Source organism: Sciurus vulgaris (assembly GCF_902686455.1).
Source record: "Sciurus vulgaris genome assembly, chromosome: 12".
Taxonomy (NCBI): Eukaryota; Metazoa; Chordata; class Mammalia; order Rodentia; family Sciuridae; genus Sciurus; species Sciurus vulgaris.
The window spans coordinates 97,694,881-97,718,747 of NC_136473.1; the positions used below are offsets into that span (position 1 = coordinate 97,694,881).

At 46.3% G+C, this 23,867-nt stretch overlaps 1 protein-coding gene across 1 annotated transcript in view; it reads right to left on the reverse strand.

Moving 5' to 3' along the window:
* Window positions 1-1,453: 1,453 nt before the first annotated feature.
* LOC306642350 (uncharacterized protein C1orf21) overlaps window positions 1,454-23,867 on the reverse strand; it is a 222,944-nt gene continuing 200,530 nt past the window's right edge. Inside the window, exon 6 of the mRNA XM_079108038.1 lies at window positions 1,454-10,578. Within this exon, the coding sequence (XP_078964164.1) occupies window positions 10,540-10,578 (39 nt within the window). The 3' untranslated portion in view covers window positions 1,454-10,539. The remainder of the gene's footprint in view (window positions 10,579-23,867) is intronic.

Consider the following 23,867-nt stretch of genomic DNA (forward strand, 5'->3'; position numbering starts at 1 on the left):
TCACTCATACCCCACTTGCCACCTCCTCTTTCTAAGCAAGAGCACCCCACACAGTAGACCTGGAGATTCAGTGTAGCTACTACCAGCAACCTGGAAGGACGTTGCTAGCAAGAGCCAGGAAGGCGTGTTGAGAGGTCTCCCGACCTTGACTCCTCTTTGGCACGAGTTTGAAGGAAGCTCTCAAAGTCCCAACCAGGGGCCCAGGAGCGCAGTAGTGCCTGTGTAGGAGGCAGGGGGTGCCGTTAGGGAGCTCTGTCTTCCTGGCGGGCCTCTGTGAGCCTCTGCTGGGAAAAACAGGTTTGTTTTTGAAAGAACGAGCTGAGACTCGTGTTTATTGTGGGCAGATACTTGAGCTTTTGCCTTGTCTGACAGCTCATAAAACCCAGCAGCGAATCTGAACTTCCAGTTCTGTGGCTTGGAGAAGAAAGCCTGGGAACAGTTATCAGCTCTTCGGCTGCTCCTGGTGGGGCCCTTCACCCTCCCTCCCTCCTGCCACCAGCCCCACCCTCACTGTCACCCCTGGGAAGTCATCAAGACAATCCGTTCCCAAGGGCTAGGGTGGAGGACTGAGGGCTGGCTGGGCAGATGGATCAGACCAGAGTGGAACAGGCTGATGCCCAGGAGGACAGGGCAAAGGGATGTGACTTTGGGCTTCACGCTCTGCTGAAGCGCTGAGTAGGCCCTCAGCAGCGGGTGCGCTGGGCGAATGCACGGCTTCCTGCCTTCTAAATGTGCCAGTCGTCACAGGGTTGGCCGGTCGGGCATGTGGGAGAGTGTAAGGGCCAAGCCTCATTTTTCACACTGCCCTCCTGGCCTGCATGGTTTGGAGTGAGGAATTCCCTAAGTCCTGGAGAGGCCCCAGAACCTGGCGTACGTTGAACGTTAGTGAACATCAGCTGGCAGGAGAAAGAATTTACAAGGAAGTCTTTGTGACACAGATGGTTATTAAGTTATTAAGCGCTTACTAAGGGGTCTCCTCAAGTCAAAACTAGGAGAAAACTATTATTTTCACTAGGCTCAGAAAGGTGAAGTAAATTGTCCAAGGTCTTACAGCTAGGAGTGTGTGTGTGTGTGTGTGTGTGTGTGTGTGTGTGTGTGTGTGTTGGGGAGTGCACAAGAGGAAAAGCTCAAAGCATCCTTTTGGACCGCTCTCCATCCTTGCAACTTCATCAAGCCTGTGACTTTATGAATTTGTCAAAGCTGAGGGGACCAGTGGACTATTCCTAAAAGCTGGAGTCGGGGCCTTCTAAATGGGCGTCTGACGCAGCACCTAGCCTGAAAAACAGGACCCCAGAAGCAGAAGCAGGAAGGCCTCATGGACGTGGAACAGGGAAGAGAGGAAGGAGAGGAGGGTCAAGGACACCAGGAGGGTCTCACTAGACATTTCTAATCTCCACGCCCCCGACCCAGGCCCAGGAAAGGAGAAAGGCAGAGGAAAGAACGAAGCCAGACCAACTGTTAAAAATTATTTAATAGAAAGTTCAATGTCAAAATGTAACAATAAACAAAAATACACATGTATAAATATGTATATATAATTAGACCTGTACACTTTCTCAGTCCTCCTTTTCAAAATGGAACGGAATCATGACATCTTGGTGGTCAAATCAAAAATAATATTCAAGCCACACGGGTCCACACGGGTGCCATGCAGAGTTCAGCTGAAGCACTTTGAAGGGTCAAAGAATTCCAATCCGGAGAGAGTGTGAGATATTGCCAGTGTTCTTTTCTGGAGACCCAGAGAGGGAAGATGAATAACCCCGGGGCTCTGTACAGGGTACCTGCTATTAGCACCCATAGCTGCAACTGTCTAGGGACAGTTCGGTCTGAATTAGTTAAATTTCTGTTGTTTGCTCCCAGACTTGAAGCGCCTGCCTTGCCACTTTCTTGTTCTGCACCAAGTGCCACACAGTGGTTTGGAATGCCACCAAGGTGTGCAAATTTGTACTAAAGCAGTGGTGTTCAAAGTGGGTATGTACATACCAGGAGGTAACAGAGGTCACCCTCAGGAGCCTGTGAGAAAATACTAGAACCTCTGTTTATATGATGTTTTGTTTCTTATTCATTTAAAATTTCTATGCTATGTGCTTTGTGCAATGTAATCATCACTATAAAAGTAAGTGGGTATGTACTTAAGTAAATCAATACGCATACAGGAGGGTACATCTCATGAAGTTCTTGCTGATACCCAAGCATGATCGAAACGGATGGGGGTCCAGGCAGAGGGGTGAGGAGGCTGCCCTCCTGGGCTCACCTGAGCACACCTCTGCAGGTACTGAGAGAGCCAAGCTCCAAGACATCCACCAGACCTGACCGAGAGCTGATACCTCAGTCCTAGGTTTTCCTCAAATGTAAGACCCGGTTCCTAAATAAAACCCAAATCCTTGTGGGAACTGCAAAGATGCAGTCATCTGATAACAGGCATGGGGCAAGATGGTCCTTTCCTGGCCATGAGATGACAGAGGTGTGGGGATGGACCAGGGCATAAAACGTGGTGAGAGGCCTTAATGTGCTGCTGCTTTCCAGCATCAGGTGTGCCACAGGCCGCGTGCTAATCTACATGCCTAGGCCCGGGCTTGGGCCTCAGAAACCTGAGACAGAATCAGAAGCCTTCCAGTCAACAACCATGGGAAAAGTCAGTGTTTGAGTAAAAGGCTTTCCACGGGACCAGAGGCTGTGTTGCTGCTGGGTATGTCAGGCTGCTCCCAAGGGGAGGGCAGGTGTGGGCATCTTGTCAACCTAGAGGTCAGCCCCAAGGAGCAGCATGAACCACCCAGGATTCCAAGCAGAGGAGCAGAGTCACTCAGCTTGGAAGACTGCCTTCAGCCCCAAATTCCTCCAAGCCCTCCAGGGAACAGTCTCCCGTTTGAGCCTTTTCTCAGGCTCTGATTTACAGCTAGTATTTAGATGCATCTACTTCTGTTCCTTCTGCCTAAAAGTTTTCTATTTTTTTTTTTTTGGAGGCTAAGAACAAAAGACAAAGAAAGAAGACCCCAATGCTCTGTACTCTGCATAGGTTCTTTGGAACACCCAAGGCACTGCCACTTGTCAGTCTCTGAGCCTTCCCTGACTTGACGGTCCCCCAGAGCTTCTCGGCAACTGTCCACGCTTGTGGGTATTTTCCATTGGCATAAAATTCATCTGTGCTTTTGTTTGTTTATTAAATATCACTTTTCTTTGGCAGGACTCAGGTGTGCTCTCAATACCCAGGAGAGGCTTGGCCACCAGGTGCATGTGGCCTCATCCAGGGCACGGCCGTTCGAGGGCAGCTGCCTTTGGTTAGAATCACACACTAAACAGGGAAGCCCTCTGCCGCTCCTGGGTATTTATTTTTGGATGCACCCTTGTCTCTGGGTCTAGGCCAGCTTGGTCCCCAGAGATATTTTTAGCCGTCATGTTTCTAAAGTCAGGTCAGGATGACCCAGAGCTATCTCCTGTGTCTCCAAAACCAGATCCAGCCCAAGTTGAAGCCCTTGAACTCAAAAGAGCTTTTGAAGACAGGAAGAAGAGTCGGGGTGGGGGGGAACAGATCTGTTGGAACAAATCATCTCAGTCAGCAAGTGTGCCCTTCCAGAGGAAGGCGATCCTGGGCCTGAGGGAGACTGCACCCAGCTCTTGGGGCACCCGTGCCATGGGCTGTGGAGGGCAGCACAGCACCTAACGCTCTTCCATATGCTCCCCAAAGTCACAACAAAACCTGGAGCCCCCAGTGGCCGCCCCTGCCCACTGCTGCGTGCTCACTCCGTGTTCTTCTGTCCTCCCTCTTCGGCTCTGACTCCAGCCCCTTTACTGCATGCAGGCCCTGATTGGTCCTCAGTGTCCATGCTGAACCCTGGGCTGTCCTCTCAGTCTGGAAGATGCTTTATCAATCTCCCTGATGATGTGATGTCACTGCTTTCAGGAAGTCTCCAAGCACCGTGGCATGCTCCCATAGCACCTGGTACTTTTGCCTATGGTGGCCCTCTCCACCCTAATGCAGGCTCCTTGAGAGTGGCCGCTGTATTTGGTTCAACCGTGTATTGCTGGCAATCGCCTACTGCCTGGAATGTACCATGTGTCCACAAATAATATGCTGAATGAACAAGCCCTCAAGACTGGCGAGGGCAATGCTGAAGACGCTACGTCCAGGACACCCTAGATGAAGGGACCTTGGCTTCACCACTGGTGTGTCAGTGTCCTGGTGGGGCTGCTGCTGCTGCCTGGCTCAAGGCCACACAGATGACTGGGAGAGTGCATGGACAACACTATAATTGTATATGGCAGGACCTGGCCCTCATGCCTGGGATGTGTCCTTTATGCACCATGGACTGGGAAAGGCGGGGAGCCATAATACCCAGCTGGAAGCCCAGAGGAGTCAAACAGATGTGCACATCTGTACCACCGGAGCACAAGGCAAGACAGCCAGTAGACGCTGATGCTCCCGTTTGGGTCTAACTCCAACTCGTAGGAGGGATCACTAGTTTCCCCTGCTTTGGTATTATGGTTATACTGCTACCTTCCTAGACCTAATCTTAAAGATTACAGAAAGGCAAAACAGGTCTTTTCCGTACCGAGGATGGAACCCAGGGCCCCATGCATGCTAGGCAAGCACCCTACCACTGAGATACATCACTAGCCCGCTTTCTTGAAGGCAGTAAATAACAAAGTATCTGTGTTTTCTGTATCTTTGTCTATATTAAGAAAATGGATTCAAATTAAATGTCCTAAAAAAGGGCAGCAGCCAGATTCTCTCCAGGAAACTGCAGTGATTTTTATGGATTTAAATCTTGCTTGGAATGGAAAGGCTGGCTTGCAATCTTTTCTAAAATTTCCTTTGCTCTCTTGCCTGTCATTCAGCACAGGTCTGGGCTGAAATGCCAGGAGACCAGGGGCTCTTCTCTTCCTCCTGGCTCTGGGCGAGGTGGCCTCCTAAGGTTTTCTAAAGCTGTTTTCAACCCCAGGGAACCTGAGGCAGTTCTGGATGAGTTTATGATGTTCTTTTAACTCTCTTAATCAAGTTCAAAGCCTTGGTCTAAAAATAACCCCTGGGAAGGAAAGAAGAGTGAACTAATGGTGGAAAGGGGAGACATTATCAGAATAGGGCTTTCAGCTTAGGGGGGGTGGGAAATTTTCCTGAATGAAAGTAATTTCTTTGGCTTCCAAGCGATAAGAGCCATTTCCCACATCATCTTTAAAGAATCTGGCAGCTGCCAGCTTAGAAATAAACAGGGTTTCGGGAACAGATTCACAGGAAAACTGGACATGATGCCCCCTCACTCAAGGAAATTCTTTTGATTCTTTCAGGCTGAGTAAATGAGGGGGGGCCCAGGTCCTCCCGAGGTAGCACCTTTGACAACTAGGATAGGAGTCATCTTTTCTACCTGTCACGTCTTAAGAAGCAAGGAAAGGGACTCTAGTCACTACACGCCTAGCCAAAAGTATTTAAGATTGTGAAAGAGACTGACGTCTGGTTTTGGTGCTTGACTGCCTGGAAAATATGGCTCTAGTCCAACCATCAAAAAGAAACATCCCACCCTTGTCCATGAGAAAGGATTTCAATACAGGTGACCGGCCCCCATCGCCTTTCCTCCACTGCTGTCCCTCGGGGACAAGGCTGAGGCTTTTAGCCTTAAGAAGATGCAGCCTGCGATGAAAAGAGAAAGTTTTGGGAACCCAGGGAAGGAAGCAGGGCACTCAGTGAGTAGCCTGTTCTAGATGCATCTGGTAGGTTCCTATCCCAGATACTGAAAGGATTCCAATATCTGGGGAGAAGAACCATGTGCCTAAATTCCGGAAGCTTTTTCCCCTGAGCACCCAAGTCCTGTTAGCCAGGGGCCTCTCTCCATCTGTGTGCAGATGCAGGAAGGCCAAGTAGAACACTCCCCATGGGGAAACCAAGCTGGTGAGCAGCCAGAGAATCTGGAAGGCAGATGCCCCCAAAGGTTGTTTTCACAGTGTTTCAAGGGGCACAATTAGAATAAAAACGTGAAAATACTCGAATGACATCTTTCCATTTTTCTTTCAATATGGCATTGTTGTTGGACAGGTAACAGCCGACACTTAAAATACACTACTTAAACATGGGCTGGGAGACCCACTCCACAGGCTCTTGTGAGGATTACACAATTAAGAAACGCCTAGCACGGTATCTGGCACAGAGTAAGCATAAGTCATAAATATTATTAGTTCCTTTTTCCTCTTCTGCAAGATTAGATTAAATCCCAGATAAGGTATGCCAATCTCCTGAAAAACAGGCATCACTTCATGAGTCCCGAGGTTTGTTCCAAAGGTCTATATGTTCACCCACAAGCCTCGTTTCTACCGTAGTTTTGTGACCCTTTACCAGAGACATACAAAAAGGTGACTGCTGCGGTCAAGGGCATTTTTCCCCTTGGAAAAACACATCCGTTCATTGGCAAAAGGCAATTCACAGACCTCATTCATGAAATTCCAAAAGGTTTATTGCAGGGACATTTATAGTTTGAAAGCCAATTGCCTCACCCAGCTTTACACAGCACACCGGGGTCCAGTAACCCCGTGACATTGTGGATCCAAAGTTCCTGCTTCAAGCCACCTTTCCATTATGCCTTTAAATTCATATTCCCTTCCCACCAACGATGCCCTATTTTTCTACTAGGGTTTTAAGAAACGTAACAAAAAGATCAGTTGCTAAGAGGTATAAAGATATAAAGGTCTGAGAATGCCTTCCAGGGGAAAAAGCGTGGAGGGCAGGCTTTATGTAAAATTATACAGTGCAACCTAATAACGCTTTTTATTTTTTCTTTCTTTTTTGAGGGAGGTTGGAGGGACAGGGAGAGAACCTTAGATACCATTTGTTTTTGTCGTTTATAAAGAAAATATCAGAGTTCCAGAGTCCAAGATTCTGAGTCAGTGTTTTCCTGGATTAAGAATTTGATCATTTTTCTTCCTATGAAACTAACATATTTAACCAAGTTTCTTAGGATTAGTAAAGCTGGAACACTTTAAAATTCTTGCTCAATGTCTAAGCAGGACATATGTAGGTCATCCTACATCACGGGCTACCGAAGTGAAATTCCTAAGAGGTGTGATCTCTGTTTCTAGCAGAATTAGGAGAGATTCCTGCCTTAGCAGAATAAAGCAGCAGTGAGGTTGGGAGGAGGCCAAGTCATAATTCCAGAGTTGGATGACATCAGCAGGGACCAAGAGGCGGGCTCCATCACCCCTGAGCTGCTTCTGGGGCTGTGGGCTTGCTATGCCTGGGCGTGCCTGTGACAAAGAGCTGCTTTCGCACCTCATAGTGTGCATGAGGTGGTGCCAGGGCAGTGGGCACAAGGACCAAGGCTGGTCCTGGGGCAGGCCATTTCTCATTTAGCCATCAAAGTCCAGTCTCAGATCACAGGCACTGCAGATGGGGAGAGTCCTGCCATGGGGCCGGCTGCCGTGTGGCCCCCGCTGTTCCTGGGGGTTGACCTAGTTTGCCAGTCTCTGGACTTTGTAGCTTCTTTGTCCCTAAACAGACCACAGCACTGTGCTCCACTCACTGTTTAAGCCCGGGGCTGGGAGGCGTCTCAGAGGTAAAAGCCTCTTTTAGGGTTGTCTGCCAGCAACAAACACGGATTCAATTAGGAGCACAGTACTCCATGATCCTGAATCTCTGCCAACCAAAAGAAAGCTGTGCACACACACTGCTGAACTTTTACAACTGGAGTCCACAAGGTGTGTGAAATCCAGCTGTCAATCTCGTTGGCAGCTCCGCCCCACCCACTGGCTCCTAGGCAGCTGCATCCTCAGTTGCATCAGGCAGAGCCCAGAACCCTCTGCTAAACGCCTCTCAGTTCCTGTATCAGCATTTTCCTCCCTCCATCCACCAGGTCACTGCCGTCTCTCCCTCGTTCCAACTCCCCAAGTCCTGCACAGGAGGGGCAGCTCGGACCAGCACATGCGTGGATTATTCTTTTTCTTGTATCTGAGACAAGCTGCTTAATGTTGGAATACATGGAGGGAAAAAAGGCAAGATTTTTTTTTTTTTTTTTTTTTGCTTTAGATCCTCTCAGAAGGCTTTAAAAAATAAAGTACAAACACAAGTCACTTGACAATTTTATGATTAAAACCAACAAACGGAAAACAGACAGTAGCGAGTGTTGCCAACACAACCAAGCGTTTCCTTCCAACCCAGCTCCGTCGCCCCATTTCTTGGAATACCAAACGCGTCCAAAGATAAAATCACTTTTGCACAGCAAAGACGTATCCAGTGTTAAACAGGGGAGACCGAGCCCCGGGTGAGGAGCCCCTGGTTTATGGGGACGACACCTATGGTTTTATGAAACACCCCAAAGTCAGGTTCCCAAGAAACCGGGGGTTCCATGTACCCGCGTAACATGTCAAAATGCTAACCGTGACCTGGAGGCAAATAACAGGAGCATGTCTCATCTTCGCGTGGCGGGTGGGGACTGTCTGAGACACCAAACAGAGGAGTCACATGGAAGACGTTTAACATTTGCTTCATTCTTGCTTGATAAGAACAGGAGATGGATCCGGGAAAAGGTCATCCACACAACAGTGAACAAAGTCCCCAGTGAGCGAGTTTGAGGTGGGGCTTAGCAGTTCGTTTACAGTTGAGGAAAACTATTTTCGTCACTTGGCCAAAAAACCCTACAAGGGGAGGGAACTTAAAATCTGAGACTACTGGACTCTTCCTGCAGTTTTCTGCTTGAAGCAGGATAAAAGGCCTTAAATTTTGGCTGTGTCTATTTATGTAACAACCACAGCTGTTCCCCAAAATAGCTGCTGCTACAAGAATCAAGGGATTTTTGTTGCTAATGTTTGAGTCCGTTTTCTACAGCAGTTGACTGAGCTTTCTTCCCCTGGCTTTGCTGCCCAGGTCCGAGAGGAGATTAGGAACCTCACTGTTAGCACATCAATGGTGCCATCAATTTCGTGGATGGATTTAAAAGTCAAGGCGCATCTCAGGAAGAACCAATTGGCTCCTTATTCTGCTTTGTGGCAGGTGATCTCTTGATGACCTGGGGCATTGTAACTACCCACTGTCTTAACCATCCACCTCTGGGAGGTGGCAGTGTGGCTGATACGGAGGCCCTTGAAATTCACAACCCCAAATGAAACACCCAGCCCTCCTTGTGTGACACACCTGGACTGCTGGCGTGGCATTTAATAGGGTGCCCTCCCCAGAAAGTAACAAAGAGAACCCTCGTCAAAGCTATCAAACACGTTAAAAAAATACAAAAGTTATTTTCTCCTTTTGATTGCTATTTACTTGTGACAATATTTGTTAAAAATATTACTTCTGTCTTTGAGAAGAGATCAGCCTCTTCATATAGTATGGAAAAATAAACTCTACCGAACACACAGTCAACATTCCCCACCGCAGCCAGGGCTTTGGGCTTTTGCATTTCCAAATATCATCACCAGTGTAAATGTCCTATGCTTTCGAGTCGGCAAATGCTTTTCACTGTCCTATCCAGTGCTGGAAGCTAGAGAAAAGGAAGTGGCAGGCTCATGGAGCTTCGTGAAGGGGAGAATTACAAAATAAGATGCTTTATTGGCTAACAAAATAAAAGGTAGCAGGGTAGATTCAGGCCCTCCTCAAAAGTCGAGGGGTGCCTCCTCCTCTCTTCTGACCACTTAGAGCCCTTTCTAAACCTTGGTAGATTATTAACGGAAGGGTGGGAAGCCATTGAGGACAATGATCAGTGTCACCCCAAAGGAGGGCTCAACTCCACACCCAGGATGATATTAAAACACTGAGCTGGATGAATGGGAGAAGACAAGGATACATAAAAACAGCAAAATGTTTTTATTTCTTAGAAAAAAAAAAAGAGAGGAAGAGGGATTGGAAATGATTGTGATCACACTTCCGTCTGACTGAAGCCAGTATTGCAAGCTTAATCCTTAAGAGACCTATGAGATGGAACAACCTGCCACCCTGCTCTTAGGTCACTTGCAGGAGTCAGGTCACGACATGCTTTGACTTGATAATGGTTTCTCTACTTCTTCCAGACAGAGAAACGAGGCTTGCCATAGCAACCATCCCATCTCCAAAGCTCAACATTGCCAGCGAGAAGCAAGGCTCAGGTCCGTCTCTGGACCACTCAGGAGAGACAGGGAGGAAAGAGAGAGGAAAGGAGATGCTTGACTTAGAAGTGGAACCGGTCTAGAATAGAAGTTTGATATCTGAGTTCACCACTACCTCATCTTATAGAAAATAGGTTGGAGAACATCTGTAAAACCAAGAGTATCTTTATGGTGAAACTGCAGAATTTTGCTGCATACCTGGACACAAGAGAAGTGAAAAGTTGCAACAAGTTTTAACTAGCAGCAACAAAGAAGGTTTGAGAAAAGTTTTTTTTTTTTTTTTTTTTTTTTTTGTCTGTTTGTTTTGTTTGTTATTCCTTTGCAAGTTCATTAAGAAACACTGTAATTTAATGGGGCATACGATATGGAACGATCTTCTTTGTTATAGTGCTGTTCCTTGACGAGAACCGACCTTTGCAAAGATTTTGACTGGGGTGTAACCTATTTACACAGTAGCAGCTCCTGGTCTGAGTGGCAGAATTGGTGCTATGTGATATCTTCTTCCTCCGAACAGTAATCTCGACCCTTGGAGGAAAAAAGAAAAAGAGTAACACATGAATGAGAAGTTCAAAGCAGAGCCTGAAATAGTGGTAATTGATTTTCTTTCAGTCTGTTTCTTTGTAACAGAACCTGGGCTTTATCAGTGACCACTGGGCACAAAGTAGACACATCCTAAGTACTCACTGGCAAACTTTAAAGCTATATTTCTCGCAAGGCATGAAAGTCTTCCCCAGACCCCAATAAGCCCTTTCTTTATGTTGGGAAGAATTTATAACAACCTGTATGGCATATGTGAGACCCAGTCCTGGCTCCAAGAAATGACTGAATGGATGATCCATCAGGAGACGGATTTCTCATCAGGAAGATGGACTGAGTCACTGTTGATGGCTATCCCCTTCTTTGGAACATACTGCTTCCCAGAGTGTGGTACTACAACCTAGGGATGTCTCAATTTAAATTCATTCTAAAACCATTTTTAAAACAATAGATAAGGATTTGCTGAATCTGAGCGAGGTGTCTAGGACCATACCATGGATGCAGGAGAAAGGCAAAGGCCTCTGGGTGCGTTTGCTAGCACAGCAGGTGATCTGAGGGCTCCTGGGCCCAGGTAATGGTTATATTTTAACATATTTTATCCTCTCTCCACATTTGACCTCATAGTCATGGTCAAAACACCCTTTCTGGGTCTGTAATATGCCACACATACAACAGGAGAAAAGCATTGCAATGTCATAGACAAGGGGGTATTATTATTGTTTTTATAACCTTTAACCTTCAAATTTTTTATTTTTAAACATAAACTATGTACTTAATTGTATAGGGGAGGAATAACACTTAGAATTTCCTAAATTTCTGGCAAGTATTCCACAAAGTACCAATCCTTAAAGAAAATAATAATTTTGCCCACAACTATTTCCCAAATGTATTACATGTTTGTCATAGTATCTGCACATCGGAAATATTTTACATTTCCCTAATATTTAAGCCCCGCCATAAATGAGCGGGTGCTAACTCTGGCTCTGTGACGTACTGTTCTCCTGATCAAGTCACCCCTCTGTCTCTCAGTTTCCTCATTTACAAGATAAAGATAACAGTGGTTCTCATTTCACAGGGTTGTTGAAGATTAAATGAGTCAAAATGTAATAAAGGCTTGTTCTGTTAGAATGTGCCTTGCCCCTCAGCCCCTCAGCGTGCTGGTCTCCTCCACCATTGGACTGCTGATCCCCACCTCTGCTATCTGCAGGAGTGTCTGAGTCCAGAGTCATCAGGAGGCTTGATTGACATAACGGGGTAACCAGTGTCCCTGAGAAGATGGCGTGTCCTCAGCTATGTCCCCTATCCCTCACCTCTCTGCTGACAATGCTCAAGCTGAGGCCACCCCTCGCTTTGACCCAGACCACTCAGTAGAGACTCTGAGTTACCTGTTGGAGAGGAAGAAGGAGACCCTTAAGGTTCCTGACCACTGGGAGTGTGACCTCTAACATGGGAGGCGGGACAATATGAACAATGTTGGGAATACGGAGCGATACTCCTTACCCACGACACAGAGAGCAGACTAGCTCAGGGATGCTGGGGACTCAGCTGGACAGGAAGGGCAGGGCTCCTGGGGTTTGATGGAGGTTTTATTAGGAAAGCAAAGTGGGGCATGGGACAAATTACCAGGCTTTGGTTTCCTGGGGATAATCATGGTCTTGGTCCCATGTTGGGATCAGGATTAAATGGGAAAAATACGATATAGTTGATAGACGTTAGCTGCTGCTATGATTACTCACTACTGCCGCTATTGTAATTGCTGTTATTATAAACGGACTTTGTCCAGGCCTCTGGCAGGAGAGTAGGGACCTCCTCCCTTGTGGCTGTCAGGTGTGCGAGGACTGTGGTCATAAGTGCTGCTATGACAAGGGTCAGGAAACCCTCCCCTCCTTGAGCCTGTACTCCAGACAGACCAGAACCCCATGGGCACAAAGAAAGCTTCCAAGACAGAAAGTGCAGTCCCTTCCCTTCTTATGTGTAAACAAGGCTGCAGATCTATGCAGAGACGCAGCCAGCCAGAGTGGGGTTGAGAGGGCACCTCCTCCATCAAGAAATACTTGGAAGCAGTGACAGACAGGCGACAGGCAGACCCCTAGCTATAAGAACTGCTATGCTCATTGGTACAGCAGTGTTTCCAACTCTGGTTATGCAGCCCATGGACTGTTTTAGGACCTACAAAATTTACTGCTATTACAAGAAAGGTTCCCTGCCCACACCATTTTGAGGAACACAGCTGAACGAGCCCTCTCTCAACACAGGTGCTGGAAATCCTTTCCCAGGCATTTGTGCCTCTAAATTATTAGAATTATTACAAGACAGAGGGGGGAAACACAGGAGTTGATTTGCAGATACCATTTCATTTATTATTCATTATCAATCCTGAAAGGTAGGCGCGGAGCCCTGTTACTTGTGGGGAAAGCTCAGAGAAGCCCAAGACCACAGAGCTTTGCCCTTTTTTTGTTTTGTAGTGTCTTGATAACTGAATTCAAATCAGTTTCTTTTTTGTGATGATCACCTGTCAGCTGCTCGGGGAACCACACATTTTGGTTATATAAAGTTATAATCCAAAGGCATTGAAGGTAAGAGCTAGCACATGGCCACCCACTGAGGTTCAAATGACAGATAACTGTTATTGAGGGGCCCCATCTCTGCATGAAATGGGGCCCCATTTGCACACTGGCCCCACGGGGCAGGACAGGGAGCTTGCTTCTGTAACATGATTTCAGGTCTCGTCGAAATTCTTAGGAACTCTGCTAAAAAGAGAACCTGAAAACCTTCAGCTGTCAGAGGCAGGAAGTGCGAGTGGGCAGGCTCAGAGATACCAGCGATTCTCTCAGCTGAAGCATGTCCTTCCCCTCCTTCCCCCTTAAGGGGACCCAAAATGGAAGTCTTCATAAAGACGCTTTATGCAATTAGAATAGGGGACTGTTGCTCACAATTCCATCCTTGTGCAAAAGACGCAAGGAAAGATTCCCAGAGGCCCCAGAAAACTGCAAGAATGGAAACTCCAAATGATGCCGACAAGGAAGGATTGTTTGAGAGAGCCACGGGGGCATTTTGGAATGGACTCAGAACACCCTGAGGAGCTCTTGCCCACGGAGAATTTGCTGATCACCCCCTCTGCCTCTGGGCTTACGTGTCCCCTTGGTTATCCATATCATTATTTTCTTTTAAACTCGAAGAAGTTTAGGTTAACTCAGAACATAGGTTCTAGGAAGGATTTTTCATTTGCTTGCTGAAGTGTCTAGGCTATGAAGTTGAGATATTAAGAAGCAGCAAAAGACAGTACGCATTCCTACTTATAAGTTCGCCTAGATTAAAGAGGAACAGTTCAAAGTGTGACTGAATATAGAACTAATCCTTTGATGTGCCGAAAGCACCTTTGCTACTCAGGTTCAACACAGACAAATGGTTTAGGACTGGCCACCCATCCGCAGGTGCAGCCTTGCTGTGGAAGTCTTCAGTGCCTTTCTGCACATGTGCATTCTTGCATTCAGCCTCATGGATGCACACCTCAGGATGTGACCACTGCTGGGAGATAGTTCAGTTGGTAGAGTGCTTGCCTCACAAGCACAGGGCCCTGGGTTCAATCCCCAGCAACACACACACACACACACAAACACACACACACACACACGTGACCATTGGCTGTGAACTGAGAATACTCCCATGGGGAAGGGTAGATGGAAGTTCCAGAAAGGAAGTGCCGAATCTCTTTCCTCGTCTATAAAATGGGAATGGTATGGCCTAACTTGCAGAGTTGTGGGAATTACAAGTAATACATGTATTATGTTTAGCAAAGCTAGGCACATAGTAGGTGCTCAGTACATTACAACTTTTATCATGCTATTGAAAAATGAGACCAACTGACCTGATAGTGAATGAAACTCTCTAGTGAGAAGCTGGGCCCATGTCTGGATCAGTTACATGCGGATCCTCACATAAGCCAGGCAGCGAGCACAGGGCCTGGTTCTGCTCTTTCTGCTCCCTGGCCAGCACCCCTCCCCTCAGCCCTCACTCCACCCACCACTTCTCGCTTTCTAGATCTCTGCTCAGAACCCACCTCAATGTCTTCGCTGAACACCCTTGATAAAACAGCACTTCTTACCCTGCTTCATTGAAGTTTGTTTTATCATCACTCCCTGGCAAGATTAACATGCCGATTCCTTTATTGACTCTTTTCCTTTGAACAGAAGCTCTGAGTAGGCACAAGCTTTTATTCACTGTTGCATCTCAGGACTTAGGGTGGCACTAGCAACATGTCAAACAAGTCGACAGATGAAAAAATACTATAGAATTTTAAAATTCTGAAGTTGGGAGGGGACCTAGAGATTTTCCTATTGGATCTCCCACCTAAAGTAGGATGAGCCTCCATTTACCACATTCCTAACAGAGGGCTTTCTCTTCTGCTGGAATATGTTGGATAATTTTCCAAGAGCCCAAATCCCGCCTCTCTGAAACTCCCAGAGAACACCTTGGTCTTGGCCTTTGGAACCAGAGGATATCTTTCCAGACCAAGAGCACCCTTGGTTCCTGCCCCTGAGACTGACACGGTGTCCTTTGAGGCCTTTCTCCCTTAAATATGCCTCAGTTTTTCCATGTTCTTTTAAAAATGGACCCACCAAAAACAAAGAACTCCCTGCCATTCCAGAATATCTCATATGCACAGCTTAAATTATGTAAGAATTAAGTGTCTGACCCAAGGGGACCCCCAGACTCAGATTCCCAGAGGAACGCTGTGCTGAATCTTAATAACAGTATAACAGAACGTAAAAGTGAACTTTTGGCAAGCTCATGGATGGGGAGTTAACTCTTCAAGCTCAAGGAAACAGCAACAGATCACAAAGAAAAATAAAAATATGTAGCTATCTGAATGTTTGAAATGAACTTTTCCATGTCAAAAGAAAATAAGAAAGCAATATAAAAAGGCAAACTTCCCTCTGAGAAAGATATCTGCACCTTATAATATGCAAATGAACACTTACAACGCTCCTACAAAAAAAGGAAAAAAAAAAAATTGTGACAGGATCCCGTGAGAGGGAACGTGCACAGAGCAAAAACTCAGTCAAAACAAAATAAAACCAGAAGACACACAAACAGGAAAATGATCTGCTTATCCACCAAAAAATACACATTAGCATCACTAGATATTTAAAAAGAGTAGCACCAATTCCTGAGTGTATACAATGACATGTGACTTGTGTATATTGTTGCTGCTGTGTAAAATGGTACGGCTGCTTCAGCAGCAGCATGGCAATACATACTAAGAATCACAAAGATTCATATCTTTTATTATAGTCATCATAGAAATTAGAACAGAAAATAAAATATATGGTTGGAGGTGGGAATGGGAATTGACTGTAAGCAGGCAGGCTAGATCTTACTGAAGTGATGGACATGTTCTAAAACTGGAGTGTGGTGATGGATGGTCATGCAGTTGGGTAAATTTACTAGAAATCATTGAATTGTGCATGTTAAATGAGCCAGCTTTAAGGTATGTAAACCATACCTCCATGAAGTTGCTTTATATATATATATGTATATATACATATGTATATATATGTATATATGTATGTATATATATGTATATGTATATATACATATATACACACACACACACATATATACATACATGTGCATGTACGTGTGTCTGTATGCACACACACACACATTTACACTGCAGCATTTTTATTAGGCATGCAAAAAAAAAAATCAATCTAATATCCCAAGAAGAAAGTGGTTACTACAGTTTCACTCCTGTACCATTTACTGCCAAACACACAGAACTCAGCAAGACCAAGGACCCAAGACGGGCAGGTTCTTCTCGCACCCCAGAGGGTTCTCAAGGATTGCTCTCTTCCTTCACCGCCCATCCTCCAGCCTTCTCTACTTGGTCTTTATGATCTAGTTTCAATACTGTGTCAAGTGACGTTTTCCCCAGAGAATTAGCCCCCTTTCAGAGGCGTTCTGTCACACCACCATGTTGTAGAGTAATTTTGGCCAAAATGTTTGCCTTCCTTCTATGAGGAGGCAGGAGTTTCCTGTTTGTCTTCGTCTTTCTGAGGCCCTCTGGATTCCTGCGTGGCCCACTTCACATGGGTGTGAACGCCGGGCTGGGCAGGGCTGGGCTGGGCTGTGGGCAGGAGGCCATTGAGTGACATTAGACAGGAAGCATCCTGGTGCTTCCATCAAAGAAAGAAGCTGTCGACATTTTGCAGATCACACTGAAGAAGCCCTTTTTAACAATTCAACAATAATACCTCTGTTTACCTACGTAAACCACGTCTGGAGCGCATCTAGCTCTTTCCATAAGGCTCGGTCAGGTATCTTAATCTTTTGCTGTCAACACCAAGTTCGGAGTTGAAGAACCTCTTAGGTACAGCAATGGAGTCAGAGAACTGAATTTCATGTTTAGAGAAAGCAAATATGAAGTCGTGTTGTGAAGGCTTGTGACAGAAGTTGGTTTTAAAGAGGCTCGTGTTTGTCTGGAATTAGTTGCTATACTCATCATAAAACAGGCTCTTCCATTTGTTGACTCACTGAATGGCCAACAGAAAAGCCCATCCTTTCCTTTACCTGTCGGGATGTCACTGGGAACCTCTGGCCCGGGCACGGCCTTGGTTCTCCTACCTCTTGTCTGCTTCCTGCACGTGATTCCTCTCCCTGTCTAACCCTGGGCTTCCTGAGGCTCGGTTTCCTCACCTACTGTGGTCCTTCCTCAGCTGCCGTGACCTGTGCTGGGGGACTTCACCGCTTTCTGGGTGGCAAAGAGCATTGTGATGAATAAAGTAGGACCGTCCCATCTGGACTTCAGGCATCTTCCTTCTGTGCCTCCTGACACCTTGGTTTCCAACCTCTTCCTCCATGTCACTCGTTTCTCTGAGAACCTGGGCATTCCTGAACTAGGAATACGGGGGAAGGATAAATGCTTCCCACAGCCTGAGCATCTACGAGCCACCAGCCAGAATCCAGATCAAACTCGGTGAGGAGGCTGGGAAAGTGGGATGACGGGATCCCCAGGGGCTGCTGGGCTCACAGCTCCGCCCACAGGGCTGTCCGGCTGCAAGTGCCGCCTCCCCCGCTTCCCCAGGGCTGCAAGTGCACCAGCCTCTTTAGCCACGGACCGCTTTTTGGCAGCATTTTCATTGATGGTCCTACGACAATTTATAACAACAGTTTTAAAGGCTGCAGAAATGCTGAAGAAAAGCAAAAATAATTAGCTGCCCTGTTAAAGTCTCCTTCCGCCGGCTTACTTCATTAGAAAAATCAATCGAGGCATTAATGGCTGTCTCCGTCTCTAATGAGCTTTATTCTAATTAGACTCACGTTATTATTTCAGCTGGAGAAAGGTCTGGTTAGTAATGAGCAGGGGAGTGTGACAGCCTTTGACCATTTACAGGAACGATCACCATGATTACACAGCAGCGACAACAATCCCACTTACTGGGCTTTTCATTTCCAAGAAGGATAAGTATTAACTAAACAGCTCTAACACCCCCACGGAGTGTTTATTATACCCGAACCTCCACCCTGCCAACAGTAAGGAGGGTACTTTAGAAGCTTGCAGGAACAGAATTCTCGGGCTTTATCTGATGTTGGCATTCCATCTTTATCTGAGCTTTATCTGACGCTGGTGACTTCCAAGAGGCACCAGGAGTCCAGCAGCAGTGACGACAAAGAAGGTGGGGCTATCCCAGGTCCTCCAGGCTGCGGTCAACTGGCGTCCTACGGCAAGGACTGGAGAGGGTCCTCTGGGAAAGGCTGGACAGTAAATATTTTAGACTTTGCATTCCACATCGTCTCTGCTGCAACTCAATTGCAGCTGTAAGCATGGAAGGTGCCATAAGGATAAGGGGACCAATCAGCATGGTGGCGGCACCCCAAGAGAACTGTATTTGTGGGCACTGAAATTTGAATTTCATATAATTTTTCACAAGCTAGAAAATCTTGTTTCCTTCCCAACTATTTAAACATGTCAAAACCATTCCTGTTTCATGAAGTAGATGTGGCCTAGTTGTTACATCTTGCCTACCAGTGGCCCAGAAAATAGAATTAGTACCAGTGGATGAAGAGGCCAGCATTGCTCAAGGGTTTTTGCCCTTTCTCTAAGAGATCAAACAGCAGAGACAATTTCCACGCTGAGATTTCTCCCAGGATACAGCCAGAATTCCGCAAAATGTTATCTTATAAAATTGTTCGTATTTTGCAAACAGGTAAACAATCAAAATCAAAATTAAATTTAAAAATCCACCTACAACCACATCTCCCCAATAAATCAGAGTTCTCAAGTTTCATTTGAATCTCTATCCATATGTGTGTCATTTTTATGTGATTTCAATCCTATGATGTCATAATTTTTTATTATTATTATTTTTTTACTTAGCATTACCTTATAAATCATTTCCCTGTTGTGACTGATCTTTTATAATGATAAACAGATGTGCTATAAACTGTTGTGGAATTCTTTGTGGAAGACTTGCAGGCAATTCAGCAGACTTAATTCTAAAGGATGTCTCAATCAGTGTATTCCTAAATGTAAGAGTTAAGATTCACATATCAGCCCTGTGGGCCCAAGCCAGGAAATCTGGGACAACCCACTAGGTAGACTGGGCCCTACTGGATCACCCCCGAGATTCACTTCCTTTTGGATGATGGGTTTTAGCAAATCTGGAATTCCAATTCATCTGCCTCTTGACAGAGAAGTGCTTCCGGACAAACTCTGCCCTGAATCAATTACTTTTCCTAGAATTTATAGTGAACAAGGACGAGGCCTGGGGAGACTAATCTCACATCTTCCTCACAGTTCACTGGGAACTGTCAGGAGTCCTAGGAGCATGAGCATTCCTGCTGGATTGGAGAACCAGCCGGCTGCTTTGGACCCTCCCCTCCCAGCCCCTGAGGTTCTCTGGTTGGTGGCTGATCCAGTCAGTCACAGGCCTCTCTTACTGCACGGGCTGAGCTGCCGGAAGAGGGAGAGATGAGTGACCCACTGCTCAGCTTGGTTCCTTTCCTTCCTCCCCACGAAGGGCACGGACACGGCTGGATCCCAGGTCTCGCCTTCCTTCCGTTCTCTGCTTTCAGACTAGGAAGTGCGAGTCGCTGCCACTGAGGGGAGGGCCCTGTTGGGAGTAGGCGGAGAACAGTGGACTAGCCAGATGTGGGGCAGAGGGGCCCTGGGGGCAGGAAGGAGTAGGACCTGGGCCCAGGGTTGGGGAGAACACTTCCGTTTGGCTTTCTCTTCCCAGAGGCCAAGCTGCAGGCACCCTAGAAGAGGGAGACAGGGAGACGAGCAGGGTCCAAAGCACTTCATTATGCATGCTGCGGAGACTCCTGCCTGATTAGCCCTACGTGTTTCCTGGGAATGGACCCTTTGAGAAGATGACGGAAGCCTGGGGGAGCCCAGAGGACACCTGAGAGGCGGGACCTGTAGAACTGGCTGAAGCGTGGCGAGCGCTCGGCTTCATGGGTTATCAAGCGTCGACTGAAAGCAGAGTTGTCACCACCGGCCTATCTGGTCAACCAGAACAGCAGTTCACCACAGGTTGGGCAGTTCGATTGCTTTAGCCCATGGAAAGAGTCGTGATTTCAGATGAAATCTCACATAGGAGCATTTCGGGTGACTTAGAGCATGGCTCCCCACCCACGGGATGGCGCTTCCTGGGGGCTTTCTTCCTCTCGGCTGCACGTGCTGGGTGCAGTGGGATTGTGAGCAAGCCAGTGGCCACTGTGTGGTCTGCTTTCCTTCCACTGGACATTTTGTCATCAACATTTTCTGTTTTCACAGACTTCCTCTGATGTTTAGAGATTTAAAAGTCGCAGAAAGATATAAAGAATGGATCAAAAGCTATAGGCCCACCACTCAGATGTAGGAACTGGTATTATTCTGTATCACCTGCTTTAGCGCCCCCCCACACCCCACGCCCACGTCCTGTCCCACCTAAGAAATGAAATTACTCTCCTGGTCCAATTCTCCATCCCAGGCCCAACAGCAGTCACAAGTTTTATGATTGTTTTTCCAGTTTATTTTATTTTCTGGTGCTAGGAGTTGAGTCTAGAGTGTCAAGGCATGCTAAACATGCATTCCACCACGGAGTTACACCTCCAGCTTGTTTCAGACACTTTCATATTCAAATCAGATTGATATAATATTAAATACACTATGCTTTTATGTGCGTGAATGTTTAAATGTCTAATATCTCTAAATACTTGCCATTTATAAATAGATCATGTAACATACCACATGGTGTGTGCATGCAAGCCTGGGTGTGTATCGCAGGCTATCACTATCTGGTAGATAACTTGTGCTTAATAAATATTTGCTGGATGTCCAGCTATAAACAATGTACTATGTCATTTGTGCTTTTAATTCATATGGTACCATACAATTCTATTTTGCATATTCCTCTATTCATTTAATAATATGATTTGCATATTCCAGTTGTGGACATACACACACATACTTAGTTCATTTGTTTTCATCGTTGCATGATTTTGCACTATAGGAATACAGAGGATTTTATTTATTCACTCCTTCATGGTGGGCACTTAGGTTGCTTCTAGTGTTTCTCCTTCCTTCCTTCCTTCCTTCCTTCCTTCCTTCCTTCCTTCCTTCCTCCCTTCCTTCCTTCCTCCCTTCCTTTTCTCCTTCCCTCCTTCCTTCCTCTCTCCCTCCCTCCTTTTTGCCCTTCCTTCCTTCCACTGAACAGAGAATTCTGCAGTGAACTTTACTGCACATGTATAAGAGAATCCAAGGATATACACCTAGATGGTTTTTACTGGTTTATGTTAATGGCTCTTCTTTTCATATTCTGGTAACAGGTCCTCTCAACGTTCTCAATGTTGCTGATATATTTCCAAACTAGTTCTGGACCTGTGTCTGGGATCACTCAGCTCATTAATAAGGTGGATACTGACTAGAGGTCCACCGCTCCTTGTGTCTATTTGCAACTTGTTACAACCCTGAGGGAGGCAGGGGATGATTACATAGCCCCAAACCACCAATAATCAACTTTGAAAATAGGAGCTTAAAATATTTTGGTACTCCTTTTGTGGATCTATGGAGAAAATGGCATCAGAGTGAGGGCAGTTCAGAAGCGTCAGACCTAAAAGCTTTCTCCAGGAATGGAATTCCCAAGAGAGGAATCAAATAACAAGAGACCTCAGAATAAAATGTTTCAAGAACTACGCAGAGGCTCACTGAGCCCTAACGCCTCTCCGACTGATAAATATGGGCATGTCTCATTCTTTGCCACAGAGGGAGATGAAGAAGTTGGGAGTAAACTGGGTGATCCCCTTTCAAGTTCTTTCCAACTCAATAGTAGAAGCTCCCTAAAGGCAAGACTCCTCTTGATTGCTCCTTTGGCACGTCCCCTGGCCCTGGCTCATTTCTGCATTCAGAGAGCACATTCAAGGCGAGCTAATTAAAGGAAGCATAAGCCACGCTCACCATTTAGATGATTTGGTTGAGAGTTGCCTTTTCCAGCATTTTGTTGCTGTTGTTACTACAAGCATTTTGAGGCTGATATTAAAGAAGTATTTTTTTTTTTTTTTTAAGACTCATAAATGTTTTTGGGAAAAAAAGAAAAAACCCCAGAGAAATTAAAAAAGAATGAAGGCTTCAAACAGGAAAAATATAGATAGGGAGTTCAATCATGCCCAAGCCACTTACTCCCTGACTCATTCTGTAATCACAGCTCAGAAGCCAGCACAGGTGATTTAATGGACCTATAAACTATGCATGTTTTTACCACAGAGCAGGGAGGTGGATCCATTGGCTGGGAAGTGTCCTGTTCTAACACTCCAGCTATGAGGAGATCTTCTGCCTCAGGAAGGCACTTGCTTAAGTTCTGTATTCTCAGTATCAGCCTTAGCCCCATCCCTCATTCCCTCCTGTATGAATGGTAGGGATGATATGGACACAGGCCACGCCAACCAAGATAAAGGCTACCAGTTACAGAATATCTACAACAGAGCAAAAACTCCGCTAGCGACTCTACCTGTGAGCTTCGTCTCGCAGCTAGGACAGGAGCCAGTCCTTGGATTTGGCCCAGGTTTGAGGCGCAGGCTCTTTCTCTTGCACCATGCTATCTGGACTCTTGTCTGTTTTCTGGTAACATACCTGCCATACACCTGCTATGCTGCTCCAAGCTGTTACAACTGTATACCTCCTATCACAATGGGCCCTCTACCACAGGTTCTTCCAATCATATCTCCATCCTTCGCATGTATTTGCCTCTGTCTGACTCCCAAAGGTCCTATCTGCACCATTCACTCATTTAACAAGTTTCTTACACTCTGTGCTAGGTTCTAGGGAAACAAAGACAGGTCAGACCCAATTCTTTAGGGATATGTTTAATGCATTCGATTCTTTTAGATATTCTTAAATAATGTAGCAGTAGTTACTAAGATGGGCACTCTCTCTATTCCATAGGGCTCTCTGCAGGGTTGAAGCCAGGCACGTGGTTGCAAGATCACAGGAAGGGAGGAAAATGGGCAGCCATAGAAGAGTAAGAAAAAAAGAGAAGCTGAATGGGAACAGACCAAGGGAACAAGACACAGCTTGGTGGCTCCAAGGGGTACCCTGGGCTACCTTTCCTCACCCACTGGCAAAAATGAAATCATTCACTGACTGTCCATCTTCCTGCTGAATTCAGAGCAGTCAGTCATGACTCCACCATAGAATGGCATGGTTCTTCTTTGCATTCAGGACTCTATGGCTTCAGAATCTGAACTCTTCTCCTTTTGCTCCTCTCTGAAGAACCGGGCTGACAGAACTTCGAGAATTCTCTGAAAATCAAGCTCTCCAGAAATAAAAAAGAGAGAGCAGAGGCCAAGGTTTGGGGCCTGATTCCCTCTCTTGCCTGCACCACCCACTCCTACCAGCAGCAGGGAATGCCAGGAGTGAGCTTACTCTGAAGGCCCAGAGTGAGCTCACACTTGGCCAGTGGTTCCTACACCAGGGTCGCCATCTCGATGAGCAGGGAGTCATCTGCATGAAGCTGTGTGGTAAGGAGAGAGACAAAACGAGACTGAGTCACAGCCTTGCCCTTTGTAATTATGGCTTCACTTTGGCCGACAAATGGGGAGAGGTGCTCGTGGGAGAGAGAGAGAAGACAAAACAAGGGGACGAAGGGAGAGGAGACGCAAAGAAGGGCTCAGTTGGTAGCAAAAGTCAGGATGTGCTGCGAGGAATTATTCCATGGGGTGGTACAGCAGCCAAGCCCACTTCCCGAACACACGCAGGGTGGGGCAGGCCGTGGAACATCCTTTAGGGTTACACC